Genomic DNA, 18,685 nt, shown 5'->3' on the forward strand with positions numbered 1-18,685 from the left:
TTCGTGATCATCTAGTTCTTCCTGACCTTAATAGCACGATTTCGGAATTTATAGTTGGTAAATTAATTCAAGTGTTTCTAATTATCATTACTTATTTACTTATAGGAGTATAAGCCGCCCACCAAGATTTTCCATAGAACTCGGTCCTACAAAATCCCATCTCGTTTTTTGCAGTTGCTATTCCCACTTCTCATATCTGCTTCCGATTCCCAACGCAATATGTTCCTAGGCCTTCCTCTTTTCCATTCACCTTCAGTAATACAAGTTACTGCTTGTTTCATGATGCAGTTTGACGATTTGTATAATGTATATCCTATCCACCTCCAACATCTATTTCTAATTCACTCCTCAGCTAGAACCTGGTTTATTCTCTGCCACAGTGGGTTGTTGCTGATAATATCCAGTGAACAGACATTGAGTAGCTTCTGTATCTTGTGTGTTCTTTACAATCACCGAACATAACCACGATGATTGATACGATATGACGAGTCAGAATAGACAATGATGTGACTTCCGCGTAAGATTTTTTAAATTAAGTTTTCACATCATGACATATCTACAATTTTGGGATTACGCCTATTATTATAATAGTACTACGAGCGATGTAAACCACAATTTCACAGTTCTTTCAACTACGCCGTCAAACGCCTATTCAAATCATGAAATTTGATGTATAGTGACAAGTTCCATTCGATATATTTCCCAACGATGGTCCATACTGTCTCAATTTGGTCTATGCGCGACCGATCCTTACGGGATACGGCAGGTTCATCTCAAAACTGCGCGTCCACTGAATCCTTCATCCGGTTCGGCAACACTGTTGAAAACGTTTTCTCGTACTGATAGTAGTGTGATTTTTCTGTAGTTCTCACACCTGCTCAAACATTCTTTCTTTGGTAACCTGATGATACTGTGATCTAGTGGTCATGATAAACCCTACTTCTTTAGTTCGATCTTTGTTGTAGGTATGACCTTTGTGCTTTATCGTTTATCTGCATCAAAATAATTATTTTGTCTGGGTGACATTTTCGTCATCGTCGTTGTTTGGCGCGATGCCTCCGAAAGTTGTTTCTGGGAAAGCGGCTAAAAAATCATCTAAAGTCAAGGTACCTAAGTCTGAGAAGAAAAAAAAGCGAAGGAGGAAGGAGAGCTATGCCATATACATATATAAGGTGTTACGTCAAGTCCATCCAGACACAGGGATATCATCAAAAGCGATGTCTATAATGAACTCTTTTGTTAATGATATCTTTGAAAGGATTGCAGCAGAAGCTAGTCGCTTAGCACATTATAACAAAAAATCCACTATTACCAGTCGTGAGGTTCAAACTGCTGTCCGACTACTATTGCCTGGCGAACTTGCGAAACATGCTGTGTCTGAAGGTACAAAAGCAGTTACTAAGTACAGTGGATCGAAATAAAATGACTTTAACTTCCATATGTAATGTTTTTAAGCAGACAATAAAATTATTTTCATCAGCTTGTAAGTCTTTATTTAAATAACGCCGTCAACCCCCATTCCACATATAATTTCTAGACGTGCATTCCTTTTTTGGGCTTTCTTTTATGAGTAGCGGTTACTGCTCTGAATTATATCGTGTATAAAGCTAATCGGATTTTTAAATGAACACAGTTCGTCTCATCTGCGACCCAACTAAACCATCTTAATATGTCCTGGTCGAGTGTAAGATTTGTGATATCACTTAAGCTTTTGTGTTGTGATGACCCATCGGTAATTTTTCTATATTTAGGTGAATGTTTAGACTTGTGTTTATTGTGTTGCCGGGCCTGTTTACTTAATATTTCACTAAGCAGTGTGTAAATCTCGATTTATTTTGTCACCTTCCTTGTTCTCAGTTTGTTAGTATTCATTCCCAGTTGTATAATTACACGTTTCACCTTAAACCGTCGATGGCTTGTTTTGCGGAGGAAATTAGCTTTAATTCTGAATAGTTCTTCCTATGGGTATACGAAATTATTAAGTAAGGGGATTAACTAGCCGTGAATCGTAGTAAAATACACCTACTCAAAAATGAATAGGAAATATCGGTCGATATACTTTCTCTAGGCTTTAAAGCACCTTTCAGAGTGTGATGAGCAACGTCTATAGTGAAATCCAATCGCGGAAACGTCTGATCAGTTGGTGGTAAGTGTAAGTCCATTATCCACGGATGGGCAGTTAATATGTTCTAACTAGACTTGCCTAAAATTACTTTATAGTTTGCGACTGTTATCGTCGAAACGGGCATAATTAAGTTAGTGGCGCGCCGCACCCTAGTAGTTGTAGTGCATCGGGAATGTTTGCCTCCTATGAATATGTCGATCCCCACTGTCGAGAGCCCTGTCTCTTCCGTGGCTTCGTTTGTTGGTGCTAATTGTAAAGTATGAAGTCAAATATTCCTGGGAAGAAATACATTTCTGTCTAAAGTGTATTTAGGTAGCACTGATGTCACTACACGATTAAAACCCGTACATTTCCTTTACCAGATAGCTTACATGTTTCTAACTAATTAGTCACTTATTAGGAGATCCCGTCTAGGAAGTCACTTCAAAAAGTTCGTCTTATGTTTCCCGAACTAAACCATTCTTGTAATACTTTAGTTATCAACGTGTTTTAGATTATACACACTTAGATGAGTGAACGTGTCCTTATAGTTATCGAGAAGAGGTATGATCAACATACCAGACAGCTGTTCTTTACACCTTCCTAATTTTAGATTGTCTTCGATAAGAAAATTCATATCGTGAGGTTTGCAAGGCTTCACTTATCATTAGTGTCATGACTTAAATAAAGCATTGCCGGGAAACTTCTTATTGTCCTTTATGCGCTACACATCCTGAAACCCATGTTCAAATGATCAAACGTAATTACAAATTGTTTTTCGAACTTCATTTTTGTGCTAAGCACCAACTTTACAGTAGTATTCTCATACTTACTGGTGGTAAGCCAGTATCATTGAATAAGTCATTGTTGTATTGAGCGCTAGGCAAGTAAATTCTTTAAAGATAAGAGGGATTCAGTTCACTTATTGTTACTTAGACGGGCAGTCGGATGTTTCTCGGAGTTGTAGTTTGTAGTAATCTCAGTGTCATTTTAAATTATGCAGACACAATAGCAGGTATTCTCTGATTTGTCTTGTATGATTTATTTCAGCTGATTCTATGTGGATTTACTATCTGTTACTTTTTCATCAAAACAGTTTCTATATGAAGTCTTTAACGTGGACTGGGGAAGAAAAAACCGCTAAATACCTATGTCGATCCACCTTCTTAAATACAAGCTAAAATACTACGTAACTTTAAATCTTAGCTCTGACCTTTTGGTAGAATGAATAGGAGGGGGTCATATTTTGTTATTTAGATCTATGAGGCGGACTAATAGTTTGTCTTATCCCTTAAGAAACAGGCAAAGATAGGTTGACCTTGAAAAATACTTTTGGTGGTTGTTTACCAAAGAAGTTTGATCTTGAGTTGTTTGTCTAATGAAATGATGTGTAGAATGTGAGGTGATTCAACATGAATCCAGTATCATTTTGGGACTGATTTGAAATGTAAAACTATGAATGTTTCATAAAGTCGTCGATGTAATGCAAAATTTCGTTGCCAATGAAGTAGTCTAGTGCGCCATATATAGTAGAACGAAAGCTTACTGCTTAAGGCATTCTATCTTCACTCACTTAGTGCTGGGCTCGAACTTCATTCTACTGCGGTTTGAGAATTTGATCACTATCATTAACCCACACTTAGAGTATGAGCCATACTAAAGTACCTCGTGAATGAGTTAATTTAAACCCTAAAAACTTTATGCTACTGTCATATAAGAAATTACCGAGGAATAGTGTGGAAGACTAGCGTATGACTGAAGCTTATCTCCTTCCAACATTTGTGATCCCAAATAAAATAGCAATTTAATTCCTAAACCTTCCCACTGAATTATCTATTTCACACTTGTTCATGACTCTTATTTCTCTCAGCACTCAACTAGAACACCTTTTTGTGCGTGGTCTGCTGTTATTAAGAACCTTCAAGGATTGATATTATGGGCAAAAATGCTTTTAAGGATGAATCGATGACTATCATGTCCGTTGAGCGGACGGAGTTCATATTTACCTAAATAGCAATTTTAGTTCATCCGAGGTAGATTATGCTTGTCTTTTTGGTATCATTCTCACGAAGAAAGTTCTAATCGTTCTAATTAATTAAGATAGCTAAAATTACACTCTTAATGTAGTCTGGAAATCTAGAGTTGTTGGCTTCATATTACTACAGATTGTATGATCATTTCAAACACGGTAGTCTGGAATATAGCGACTATCTGCCAATGGGACTGAATAATTGTTAAACCATGATTTGATTCGATTGACGTTGGGAATATAAGTCATTTAATCTAGATATATCACGCTCACTGTGAGATCATTTTTTGTGCGTCCGTATGTGTATATTCGTAAGAAATCCAGACCTAAGGTGAAAAACCATCCAGTGCACAGTAATTCCTAATGATTCTCCAGATGATATCAGTTTATGATGAGAATTACTTCAGAGTCGGACAGTTCTTCACAAACTAATAAGTTTCATTTTGATCAGTGCACGCATGTTTTTTATATTTTCATTTCCATTAGTTACTATGTAATATTGAATTTCTTTAAAAATATTTCATTTATTTTGCAATCATTACGATAACGGAAATAAACAGTGGTTTTACTATTTTATTATCTCATTATTTTATCTATAATTTAAAAAGGTTATGAAGGACTTACTGTTCACTCGTCGGAAAATAACCCCAAGCATAGTAGTTGAATTAAACGATATTCAACTTTACATAATAAAAGTAACATATTTTATAGGCAATACATTATATCACTACTAATATTACTTCATCCGCGAGTAGTTATTACTCTACTCGGAATGTTATTTTACAAAAGTTAAGAATTAGTATCATGAAAGTGGTATTGTATTCAACAATAAATAACATTATGAAATACATTGTTATTATTTATTGGTTATGTTTGAATTTCTCTTCCTGAATTCAACTTGTCTTTTTTCCTTCTATTTTAATGTAATATATTTTGTAAGAAATAGACGAAAAGAATTATTTACGAATATTCTATACAAGTACAATACTACTATTAGTTTCAATAATAAATAAAACTGTACTGTGGAGAATGTTTAAAATGTAATATCTTTAATTATAATATACAATCTTTTAAAAAGTGTTTCTTAGCAGAGCGATAAATTTCAGATAATTTAGCCATACCTTATAACCATTTGGGCAAATATTTCTGGCCGTTTAAGAATTTCCATCATATAAGTACATCAATATATGAACGAAGAATATTCTTCACAATATATATAAGGTTACCACTGAAGGTTCATAATGCCTGATAAGCTTTCATAAAGTAATCGTAATCTACGCTCCAAGAATCAGTCATAAACAATTTAGGACATGGCACATATGTAGATCGGTGTAATTCATTATACCATATGAGCACAGCAAGATGAAAGTATTCAGACAAATACCAGAGTAGTATAATTAGTAATGTTAGCAGTGATAGTAGAAAAAATTCTGTAGACACCAACCAGATAGTCTGCACCTGCTAACAGGGTTCAGTCCAACAGTTACTAACTTCATGGACTGATGTTACGTTTTGGTTTCCCCTTCCTTGGCTTTCATTCAACTTACTCCTTCACAAATAAACATTATGCGTTGAAACAGGCGGCGGTCGGGAATACGCATTGTCATACAGTCTTTCTGTGAGTAGTTCTTGATGTCTTAGCTTCGTATTTTTAAGACGTGAAACCCTAGCAACGAGAATTTGGGTGGTAAGGTGCAGTGTGCTAATCCTAGGCTCGGATTTTTATGCTTCCTTCCTTTCGTCATGGGAAGGCAGGATCGTCTCAGACGTTGGTTTTCCAAGAAAAATAGTACTGCCCTCACCATCTGATATAGTCATCTGTATGACTTCACCCTTAGACTTTAAGCTTCTGCTTTTGGTTTTACCGTTCCCAACCAATCTATTTGGAATCTCAGGACTTGAAGGAACAAGTGTTTCAGTCAATAAAACGACTGCGTCAGCACGTTAGGCAAGCTCAACCATTGCAGAAGGGTTGCAGCTACGGTCGGGTATGTTGAAGATATTAAGTGATATGGAATGAAATCAGTCGATTTCGGTCAAATAAGTTCATTATTTCTCTCCAGTTTAAATTATGGTATAAGTACGTATATTTCACTTTTTGCTGTTATTTTTTTCTTGATTTGACTTATTCAATTTACCAACAATATTTTTAGAACCATCCTAACAATCAAAGCTTAGTCTATTGGTTTATATATGTGCTGTCAACCTTTCAGTTTTCGATAAAATAATCATGACTGAATTGTATTAAAATACTGAGTGAGTATAATCCATCTAGATTTATCATTAATAGTTTATTTCACTCCTCATTAGTTTGTATACAACGTGACAATATGAATGTACGAAAATAATACAAAGGTAAACGTGATTTACAGCTCACATGTGTAATTTGATTGGATTTAATTTTTCAACATACATGTTTTACTGATTTTGGAACTAGTTAGTGCACTAAATTCTAAATCTTAAGTTTTTTTCAAGGGTTATTGTAAAGATAATCTTTCCCTTGGAAAATATATGTGTTGAAGCAGTAATTCATGACAGAAGTAAAATGATTCTCACTGTTTTAAAGGTGTCAATAATGAATAGTAAATTTAATTTATTTAACAAGTATATGTTTATGTATTGGGCTTCAAGTCACGAAGTGTAAGGGATAATGATACTTCCAGGTGATCCAAACGGAAGTGAATGGGACGGCTTTTTGTACGTATATGTTATTGGTTAAAAGCCGGGTGCTTAAACCATTAAGTTAGGTGAAAAATTCCATTTTATTTCCTAAACTCCAAGTATAGGTGTCACCATCACTTAAGAAGGGAAGGTTCATTAAATCTATTGACTATCGTTCTATATAACCAAAGAGGTTTTCTTTCTTTTTCTTATGATCGAATTAGTTAGTGTAGGGAATGTATCGATGAAAAATATTCGTATATTTTGAAAAAACCAATTACTTTAATTATTTCACAGATAATTTTCATTGTTCAAAAGAGTTAAACACGAAGTGTTATTGAGAATGGATTTTATTAGATTTACAAATTAGCGAAAAGTATATTCGGCTCATGAAAAAAAACCCACATTTGAACTGAGTAATGTAGACTACTTATTCCATTTATCGAGAGTTCGACGTTTGTTCCTTGTGTCTAATACTGTTGAAAATGTGCTTCTCTCAAGTATCAACGTCTTCCAATGAATTCTATCTATCATTACTGTGGCAATGACAAGATTAAAATGTCAGATTACTGAATTAGAATAGAGACTTAGTAAACATTTGATGCTGTTACACATTCAATAAAAGAACCCAGATCGATCACTTAGAACTAGTTGTTGTTGATAAGTGATGGAGAGAAAAGAAATAGAATCTGTTCTACAAAAATGTTTGTTTTTGTATTAAATACATAATCTTTCTTTTGGCTAAACTAAGTATAATATAAAATCAGATAAATATTTCAAACTTACTACTTTTAAACTATTTTGTAACTGTGGTCTGTTTGATTTTCAATAAACAACTTACTTAAAGCACTTGTATTTAAAGATCTGGCACCAATAATACCACGATTTTTAGGTGGTGAATTCAATAATTTTCTTCCAACACTTGAATTTAGACCACGTTGACTTCTATTGATTTCTTTTGGCATTATAGTAGAATTAATTCTTGCAGATTTTTCTAAACGATCATTGATCATTTCAGTATTATTTATTGTTTTTGGTTTGAATGACATTACCCTTAAATAATTAGAAACGATATCAGGATCAATCATAATCTGAAAAATAAGTTAGAAAAAAAGGTAACTTAAATGAATTTCTTTTATATCAGATTTATGTATCAATAGTAAGGCAGTGTAATTTACCATATTTCGTAAAACTCGTGGAAGGAGAAGGTAAGAAAGGTGTGAAAATACTAAAGACAACAGTGATGTAGGTCGATAACGAAAAATTGTAACTAACACGTAGGCAAAAGTTCAACGTTTACAAACATATAAAGGTCGATTGCATAATTATCTTTGTAACTGATTCTATGTCACAGGAACTTTTATTTCCGAACGCCTTTTTACGCCATCCTAAAAACTTCAACTAAAAATGTCCACTTCATTATGCATGATTTAAACCGACTGTTATTACTTTCGTCAGCTGATATTGTGTACTTTTTTTAACCCTATTCCACTTCCCCCAACATCCTACCTGTGAATAAGCAGTGGCTTGGCAAACGTGACATGTAATTCTGTCATGATAGTTTATATAGGTCTACAAATTCGTTAATCGATTTATTCTTGGTACCTAAAACTAAACAAATTAACTCATTATGACCCATTTTGCTATTCTATTACGCGTAAACAATTTTTTGATGAAACATGGGATCAACTGCCTGTTATCCATAAACATTTTTTCCTTTTTAAGGAAAGTTACACAGTCAGAGTAATACAGAGAGAATTACTATTTCCTACACTTGGCTTTAATAAGTGTTCGCGTATTTCATTCGAAATTAGTAATGAGTTAGTCTGGAAAATTTTAAGGCAGCTTTCTGTATTCTTATCGAGATGTTTTTCAGTGATCCCATTATTATGGCTAATATGTCACTTCAGATAGGTAAAGTTCTATTCACTTTCAATCGCCATTTATACTCATGTGGTATTCTGTCCACATGTTTACTTTCCCAAATAAATGCGATTCAGTCACTAGGACGATAATAACATACATGAATATATTTATTCCTGTGGAAATGGAAATCGCATCTAGTTTCTAACAGATTTGTTTGAAGTATTTACATTTTTGGAAAGTGTGTACACAAAACCAAAAGATTTGCTCATCCTTGAACTTTGATAATTAGCCTTATTATTGGTGACTTACTCACTTCTTATAAAGATTTCTTCTTAGTAGTATTTTATACTATCTGAACTGTAGATCCTTTAAATTATTTTGAAAAATTGTACTACATTTCTCGTACTTAAATTTTGGTCAGACTTTATTGTTATGTATGTGAAGACATTTTCAAGCGTCTTACAGATAGCTTGTCTTTACAATTCTGCTTTGTATTCTCTTCAAGTTTAACAAACTTAGTAAATTAAACTGCACTAGAGATAGTACATAATAGTATACTAAAAGAGTGAAATTCAGTACAGCAGCTATCCATATATGTGGCATCAGTCGAGGAAATACTATAAGAAATCATATTCATTATAATTTTTCAATCCATTTCGTTACAAAATACGAGCAGCTTTAAACAATACTTTTAAGAATGCAATTTCTTTCAGAATAATAATATTCAAGTTTATTTAAACTCACATCGTAAGTAGCCAAAGGGGATTTTAGATCTGAAGGGAAATCTTCCATTGTCACACCAGATGGAGATTTTTCTTTAGCTATTTCTATACCACGAACAGTATTTAAACGAACTATATTATGCAACTTCTGATTCTGATATGATCCAACACTGTCATCTGGAAAAGCTTTGTGCCGTCGTATTTGAGAAGATGAAGATTTGGCTCGAGCTATGGGTGATGTAGGTGGTGTGAATTCCTTATTTGTATGTGGTCTAACGTTTTCATAATTGCTAACACTTCTTAAGTCCGGTTTGTAAGCAGGTACACCAATGTGATTTTGCATTTCTGGTTGCTTCTCCTGTGGCTCGTTGTCTCCTTTAACTTCAAGTTGTGGCATATCATATGGTGGAACTAGCCAAACTTCAACAGTTCCAACATGATATAGTTCATATATTTTCATTACAAATTCATTAGACCCTATCAAAACAAATAGTACAGAACATACACAATACAATATTTGATATTTAACTAACATAAATTTACTCAATTCAACATATATATTTTATCCTGGATAGAATTTAGCCCTAAATCTAATAATAGCTTGAGAGTGTGGGATACTTGTGTATTCTATCTTGAAACGGCTCATACATATGAATTCTTGGTCCCATTTCAGGTTGAATTTCGGATTGTAGCAATCAGGGTGCTACTGGAGTATCGGGTTATAATCAGATTAACTGCATTTTTTAATTTGAATTAAGTGTACGTACAACGTGATAGGAAATTCATGCATCTGTAAAAGTGGTAAATTTTTGAATTAATTAAAAGGAATTAATGAGTTTAAATCCATACGTCCCACCTCTGTCACTGAAGTTTATCTAGGACCTTGAGCTCCTTTGCTGTCAATATTGGGATTTATGAATGGTTTGTTAATCTATTGAATCTATAATCAACTATTTTATTAGTCGTTCACATATGAAAATTATTCACAGTCAAATAACCTATGTAGTCTTTTACTAATTAAATGTGAATGAATTCAAAGGAGTTATTACTTGTCTTCAGATGCCCAAATTGAAATATAAATTCAATAATTAACAAAAAGCAAAATAACCTTCGACTGAACCTGCGATTTAATTCCAAAGATTCTTCATATTTAATACATTTGCTTTTTATCATACTTCAATTGAAAAATATATTTCTGAACTAGAGTATTCCCTAAATCTGTGACAGAGAACTAAAAGGGATTCAAACAAATGTTCTTTTTTTATCTTGCTGATATTCATTGAGATGGATAAGATAGAAGATTTTACCCATTTTATTTTTATATAGCATGGCTTTCTTATTGACCGTCATTCGTTTTCAGTAGTACAGATTAAAAATGACCCTCAGTTATTTCTGTTTGCTCAAAATCTAGTTTTTATGTCATTTGCCATTTAATTTAAAAATAAATGGTTGCTCTTTGAATTAGGTCATATGATTATTTTAGATCAACACATCATAAACATTTAATTATTACTTAATATACTTCATCTACAATGATATAGATTAAATATATGAACCTAATTCCTTATTGGATTATATAACATAACCCTGGTCAGCTAGACCTTCAAGTCAGTGACGAGATACTTTGACAAATAATAGCATAAACTTCGTTAATTATACTTTGACTTTACTAAACCCGTTTAGTGGTCCGAAATCTGACTCTAATTGGATTGTATGCTGATTATCATCGGAATACACCTGTCGGCTATCCTCGTATATAATCATCAACTAAAATCGCGTTGGTAAATAATGGAATTCGATAAGTCAAATACGAGGATGGATTTTTGAATACATATATTTTGTACACTCACTTATCTGGACAAGAAATGAGAGGGATGAGGCGAATAGAAGAGAGCGAAGCGAAATGACGCACGGTGAAGAGGGTGGGTGAACCAAATCCACCGCTCGTCGTTTCTTTTCATTTTGCTCTCTGTTCGCTTCGTTCGCTGCGATTCTCTGATTGTCCCTTCCGATCAACGAGTGTACAAAATGTACGTATTCAAACATCCATTTTCGTATTCGACTTATTAAATTCCGTTATTCACCAACGCGAGTTAAGTCGGTAATTTTATACGAGAATTGACCATATGTATATTTCAATAACGATAATCATACGATATAACTGGAGTTAGAACAAGGGGCCACACCCGTTAAGTATTTTTTACAACTGTATATAAGTGGGTTTTTTCATTAACAGTGATAGAACCGATGTGAAAAAGTTATGTTAATAATCATATTATTACTACTTATTTCTTTATTTTCTATCATAGTTTCGAAACGATTAAATAAATCTTGATTAATGATTGTCGGTGAAGATGGCTGGTCTTTTATTGATTTGTTTTCTGTAATTGTAACATCCAAACTTTTACTATTTTCGAGTGTTTTCATTGTCTCTTCATCTCCTAAAATAGAATCTTCCATAAATTCATTAACGTTGTCATTCTGGTAAGCTGGATCCTGAGGAGTAGGTTTATTTAACAATTCTGATAGGTACTGTAATCTGAAGGGTAAAAACACTCATTTATTAGATATAGGCCAGTAAGTTTTAAAAACCAATACACTTATTCTATAGGTGACTTCTAGGAGTTGAGGTATAGGCGTTTACTATATATATACAGAGATTCTAGAAAAACATGACTTTTAAATGAGTTTTACATTCATTATTAACAAAAAGAAATATTAGATGCTTTTCGATGGTAAAAAATTCAAATGGAATGTTGAGTGAATAAGGCTGCCTGTCCTAACGTTCGGCTTACTTATTTTCCAAGCGCGTAACCATGCTAATTAACCTTTCGATTTCAGATTCACTCGAACTAAATAATTATGAGTACTAACTGCATATACTTAAGCGTCAGGTAACGGATTCCCTATTGCCTCTAGCCATTTTCGTGAATTCTGCCCCCAACATCTCATACATATAATCTCAGTGCTACACCATCCCCAGTCAAGTGAGCAAACAGAACAGTTTCTGGACACCTTTTAAAGAATGTTGTTAAAATCAGGGGGGACGCCCGTCAATATATTGCACAACTTTTGTTTTATGTACCGCACTAGTCAAAATGACTAATTACCAAATCGGGAATAATTATTGGAAATCCTTGTGGGTTAAGGGATGAGAACAATTCACCATCTGATATTACCTAAAAGCATTACCTGTGAGAAAATAGCAACACCAGAAGCCTCGGTATTAGAAGTTGGATCTCCTGTGTGCCACGAGTGAGCAGTTGATCAAAGCTAACGATCCACCAGTCACAATTCTCTTTACATTTCTTCTACCCTGTGTGTAATTTTTCGTACTTAGCTTAGTTTCCTAGGTTTTGATCAATGATACCTTAGAGTTAACAAGACTAAACTTGAACTGAAGTCGAGATAATCTTAACTTCTATCGGTCCACTTATATGCACAACTTCTATACCCAGTTCTGAATCCGATGAGAAAAAACAACAGACAAGGTTCTATTATTTATATTCCACTCACTCAATATATTTAGTTTGAACACACATTGGTTGATGAACATTAATTATCAGACGGCACCGCATTACAAAGAAGAAATACTTTGCATACGACCATTCCATAAGTGACAGAGAATGGAGAAACAGCAAATAGTTTATTGGTAATAATTAAAATTAGCAGGTCTGATGGAAATTCACAGTACATGGAATATAGAAATACGATAATCCTATTACCTAGTAATTATACAGTGAAAATGTAAACAATAATAGTCCGTAAAATAGTTCCACAAGTTATAATTATCCAAATATTCGCTTCTTCATAACGATTTGTTCGTCCAAGGTTACAGACCGAGATATGGTACGTTGATAGAGGTGTGTGTTGTAAGAGTACTAGGGCAAGTAATCTATGAGGTGGAGGTTGGAAAAGACTAATGGATGTGACATCTCATTTAGTTACGAAGACGTGCATCAACGAAACGTACGACAGAAACAGGCAACTTGTTACGAGAAATGCCAATAGATACCTTCAGCTTACTGCAGCCCTCGACTGACACGCAAGAAAGAACAAGGGTTGCACCTCTAGAACAAGTGAATTTGCATCCCAGAGGATGGTTGGGCAAACAGCGGCGGCAGGATGTTCAATTCTATGTGTACTCAAGAGGAGCACGTTATTAATAAGAGGATGTGTTGAGAATTCCAGATTCCCAAATACAATGTGTAAGTAAGAAACCAACCTTATTTTACATATTGATTTAAGTTAGTTTCCTTTCGATCATTTTAACGTATTTCATCATTCAGAGTAAATTCTATTTATTAACTTTCGGTGTATCTCAGTTGTGATTAATAATTTGATTCTCAGTAAACTGTTCCTCTATTGATGATATCACTACAATTTTATGCTCATTAATGGTTACTTATTTGGTGAAGATTTCTAATTGATTATCATTTAGTTGAAATACAGTTAAATCAACCTGTCATTGTTTACTTCTTTGTTTTGTTTGTCTCCCAATGGGAGATGACAGGTTTATGACCAACAAGAACCAATCAATATCGAGGTGTACAGGACAAGCAGTGGACCACATGTGAAGAAATTTGAACACTTCACTCCTACCTGAAGTTTGTGCTGATGATGAAAGCTCCACGACTAAACCATTCATTTCAGAGAACAAAACTCCATCAAGATCATCCGCCTGCGCTAGAAATCTTCTCCACCATCTCAGTAGCTGTTTTAGTTTAAATAAATGTTTTATACTGGGATGAAAATTGTTTCTATATAACTGGGATTGGTAATAAAATAGATATCTTTTTAAATCTATGAATTTTGTATGCATTAGGCAAGATTACGATGGGTTATACCTGATAATTCTATCCGATTTCAGTTTAAGTTATGAAATCTCCGATATTCATTATTAATGAATTAAATCATTAAAAGTTGAAATTATTCAAAGAACTACCAATGAAAACTAAACATATTCTATAAAAATGATTTTTTTTCATTATATTCGTTAGTTAAAATGGAGAAAAAAAAAACTGAGGATAAAAGCAGTCTAAGTTCGCAGATGGGGTAGATGTAAATTAGTGTTATTGATGAGTACCAATGTTATTCCTTAAACCAATATCAAAAAAACGAAATTAGAATTATCCAACAAATTTTACAAATGTTTAGGAATTTATACTACCTAAAAGAAAAATCAAAGAATGAGTACCTTACTATAACTAACCATAACAAATAGTATTGGGAATATTTTCGTGAAAGTAATACTCTATCGCTGTCTACCAATACACAGTGGACAAAACAGACATGAGTCCTTATGTATACAGCATTTGTGTTTCAGTTTTTTTCACTTTCAATTCTCTATCTATTGTTAGGTAATACCAAAAACTCATAGACTGTTATACCAATAAATAAACGAGCCTATACTTTTACAATATCAAAATATTGTCAACTAACTTTATAGCATTGCGTTCAGAATATTTGTCTTCCAAAGATTCTATTGGTTCAATTTCAAAAATACATGATGTATCTGACAGTAATTCATGTAATTGTATTCTTGCATGTTTACTTAATAATTCTGTATGTGATAATTTTTCCGGTTTTATTTCATTTGTCAATTGTCCAATTTGTTTATTCAATTTAATATCCAAGTCAAAATCAATATCTGATAATTTAATTGTTTCATTGTTTTCTAATGTTATCAATTCAGAAGATGTGGAATGATTGATCAATAGTTCTTTTTCTTTATTATGAATACATTTTGTATATGGATCAAATTGACTAGTTGATTTTATTTGTATATCACCATGAAAACGTAATTCTAAACATAAACCATTCAACATTAATATATGATTAATATCATATCCAGTTACACGATAATATTTTATTTTATTTACTTTCTATGAATATTTAAGTGAAGGAAAAGAAAGAGAAAAAAATAATGAACCAAATAAGTGAATGGACAACAATTGATAACATTTTAGACAAAACAAAACAACAATAAAATTAGTCAGAATGGGTTTTGTGGAGATTTTAGAAATTTCACTGATTGAAATTATGAATCAATTGAAGCTAGACCACCATGGAAAACCTGAAAGCACTGGACGGCCGTTTCGTCCTAGTGCGGGACTCCTCAGCAGTGCGCATCCACAGTCCCGCCTCCCGCGAGATTCGAACCCAAGACCTATCAGTCTCGCACCAGGTGCTTGAACACCTAGACCACTGAGCCGGCATCCAACGGTGGCGCAACTTTGTGGACTGGTTGAAGTTAGACATTAACAACGTTGGGTGCCGGCTCAGCGGTCTAGTTCGTTAAGCGCCTGGCGCGAAACTGGTAGGTCCTGGGTCCGAAACTCGCGGGGTGTGGGATCGTGGATGCACACTGCTGAGGAGTCCCGCACTAGGACGAAATGGCCGTCCAGTGCTTCCAGGTTTTCCATGGTGGTCTAGCTTCAATTGATACATGATTTCAATCGATAAAATTGGTATTAAAACTCAGTTGTTTTTTTTAAAGGAGATTAAATAGATCGATTAAAATGGAGTTGGATTGGTTGTATTATTAATTAACATTTATTTTTACTTATATACAATACATATAGTAAGAGGTCATTAATGAACGTTAATACATAGTTGACATGATAAAAATCATGTAAGAAACATTAACTATATTGAATTCATAGGATAGAAAAAAACATTGAGAACAAATAATAAACAACAATGTAAATATTATTGAAATAACAAATACAAAATACTTCATGAACTTATAAACAAAGTTTATAACAACTTTTTTTTAGTTAAAGCTATTAGACCTACTAGCACCTCAGCTCCAGGCCCGTAATAAAGTCCGCAAAATAACACCCTCCCTTCTGGTTGGCAGCGACACCATAATATGGTGAATGAGAACACAAGTGGGGACAATTGAATGTATTCTAAGATAACATTAAAGAATATTTTATTAAAATCAGAGAACCATACCATAAGTACTTCATTTGTAAGATATCTGTCAATCGTCTCAGACTTGATTGTTCCTTCGTTTCCACACTAATCATTCTCTGTTCTCATTCACTTTTCTTTGATCTTCTTAATTTTTTACCACCAAGTATTTCACTTTCGATGGATGATACATACTACTATCTATCGACATCAGTAGCACACATCACACTATAACTAATCATTTATTTTAAAAATGGCTTTCATTACAGACTGGTATAATCTGAAACAAATAGTAAAACTTTTTTCTATAAAACTTAAATACACTCTTTACTTTTTCTCACAAGATATTGGTCGAAAGTTGAATGGGTTGACTTAATTCAGTAGTTCATTGGCTTATAGTCCATTTTATAGTCTAGATCTCTTTATAACTTTTATTTCAAAATTGATCTTGACCTTTTAAATTATTTAGTTTCATTTATTACGTAATTTATATCGTTATAACAAGGGGAACTTTAATTATATACAGAAATATTTAATAAACTTACTTCATTATTAACATTTCGATTACATTCTATTGTTTGTAAAATTGCATTATTTAATCCGATTGCTTTCCTGACTACTCCAGTACTAAACTTTAAAAGAAATATATGTATGCACTGAAATGAACTGATAAAAAGGTGTTATAACAAAGCAATTCAAATGCCTTAATTTTCACTTATGTATTTGAACACTCAGAATAGTTTACAAGTAAATTACTAGTATGAATTTTGCTTGTTAGGATTGATAATTCTTTAGGAATCCATCAGTCAAATGATAATAAAAACTCTTATGATTGTGATTGATGAAGGTTATTTTAAGTCTTGTTTATTTATTTGGATTATGAACTTCCCGTAAAACCAGCAGGACTGGAAAACTACTTCATTTGTGCATGCACTACTTATAAACGTGAATGTAAAATTCTAAATAACAGTATGTAGTCAGATGATGGTTCAAAAGTTTGTATCCTACTCAAGTATGTTGAAAAAGGATTTTCAGTACATAGTTTAGTGGATTCTGTAACAAAATATTGATTTGAACATGACAGGAATAAACAGATTCGTTGAATTAAATGAATTCATTCCATGGATTTTTATCACTTCTATACAGATTAAAACTTCAGCTAATCAGTATCAATAATAAATATATGACAATATATTGAATACCCTAAAGATGCTAATTGTTTAATGCAAGAAGAATGGTAATATTTAAATTATAATTTTATAGTTGAATTCATGAGTCAATTGAAGCTAGACCATCATGGAAAACATGGAAGCATTGAAGGGCCGTTTCGTCTTAGTATAGGACGCATCAGCAGTGCTTATCCACGATTCCGCCTTGCAAGATTCAAACCCAGAAGCTTTCGGTGTCGCGCGCGAGCGCTTAACCTCTAAACCATTGAGCCAACATTCAACTGTGTTAATATCTAACTTCAACTAATTCACGAAATTACCCCACCGTCCACCATTGTCTTCAGTGAGTTGCTATCTCACAGCAGACCCGGCTGAATTCGACTGGTCACTGCTTCAAAAATATCTATGATAATTTGCAAGTTATCTTGACTGTTTACAGTTGAAAACTGACCATACACTAAAAAAATGAAACCGTTCTCTCTTCGAAAATTCATCTCTTTTTCTTTCTTGTTTATGTTCACCAAAGAAAAACGTATGAATGCAAAATATTGATTAGTCAAAATGACTATAAAACCTTTTTTTTTTAAAAGTGATATAAAATAATTGATTTAAAGAACTATTTCAGTGCATTCATTTTCTTAATTTTACAATCTAACAGTGGAGAAAATTTGTAGCTCAGGTGGATGATTTTGGTGCAGTTTTGTTCTCTGAGCTGGATGGTTTGGTCGTGGAGCTTTCATCGTTCTTCTGAACGACATCATCAACACAAACTTCAGATTGAGGTGAAGTGTTCGAATTTCTCCATATGCGTTTCACAGCTTGTTCTTTACACCTCAATGTTGATTGGTTCTTACTGACCCTAAATTTGTCATTGTTTACTTCTTTGTTTTGGTTGTGCCTCCCATTGGTTTGATTTTTGTTCCTATATTTGTGCATGATTTTCCAATCAGAAAAATCATCAGCTCAGAGAACAAAACTCTACCAAAAACAATCTAACAGTAAATGTTGTACAAATTCGAAGGTTCAGCTGTTCAAGTAAATAATAACTTACTGTTTAAAAGATACCCTAGATCAAGAATGAATTCTCATTTACAAAGTGGTATTTACAAATTGGCTATTAACAAAGTTTAAATTCTTACTTATTTCAAATAGTTGAAAACGTCTGGTAAGCACTGAATTATTTGGTTGATTTCATTGAACTCTAACGGTCACGAAT

At 33.4% G+C, this 18,685-nt stretch overlaps 2 protein-coding genes across 3 annotated transcripts in view; one reads left to right on the plus strand and one right to left on the minus strand.

Moving 5' to 3' along the window:
* Positions 1-1,006: 1,006 nt before the first annotated feature.
* MS3_00001789 (uncharacterized protein) overlaps positions 1,007-18,685 on the minus strand; it is a gene marked incomplete at both ends in the record, with an annotated part of 34,726 nt that continues 17,047 nt past the window's right edge. The window contains 7 exons of one of the 2 annotated variants that reach the window (XM_051209284.1): positions 5,020-5,046; positions 7,636-7,885; positions 9,405-9,859; positions 11,665-11,921; positions 14,825-15,188; positions 16,181-16,296; positions 16,846-16,932. In XM_051209284.1, the coding sequence (XP_051074725.1) occupies positions 5,027-5,046; positions 7,636-7,885; positions 9,405-9,859; positions 11,665-11,842 (903 nt within the window). Of the gene's footprint in view, positions 1,117-5,019; positions 5,047-7,635; positions 7,886-9,404; positions 9,860-11,664; positions 11,922-14,824; positions 15,268-16,180; positions 16,297-16,845; positions 16,933-18,685 lie in introns of those variants that run through there. The other variant, XM_012942062.1, reaches the window with a different exon arrangement.
* Positions 1,053-5,210, plus strand: HIST2H2BF (Core component of nucleosome; the record flags this gene model as incomplete). Its single annotated transcript, XM_035731014.2, has 2 exons — positions 1,053-1,483; positions 4,742-5,210. One exon carries the CDS (start codon positions 1,053-1,055, stop codon positions 1,419-1,421), a length of 369 nt encoding a protein of 122 aa, XP_035588737.1. The 3' UTR covers positions 1,422-1,483; positions 4,742-5,210.

This window comes from Schistosoma haematobium, chromosome 1 (assembly GCF_000699445.3).
Source record: "Schistosoma haematobium chromosome 1, whole genome shotgun sequence".
NCBI classification, from domain to species: Eukaryota; Metazoa; Platyhelminthes; class Trematoda; order Strigeidida; family Schistosomatidae; genus Schistosoma; species Schistosoma haematobium.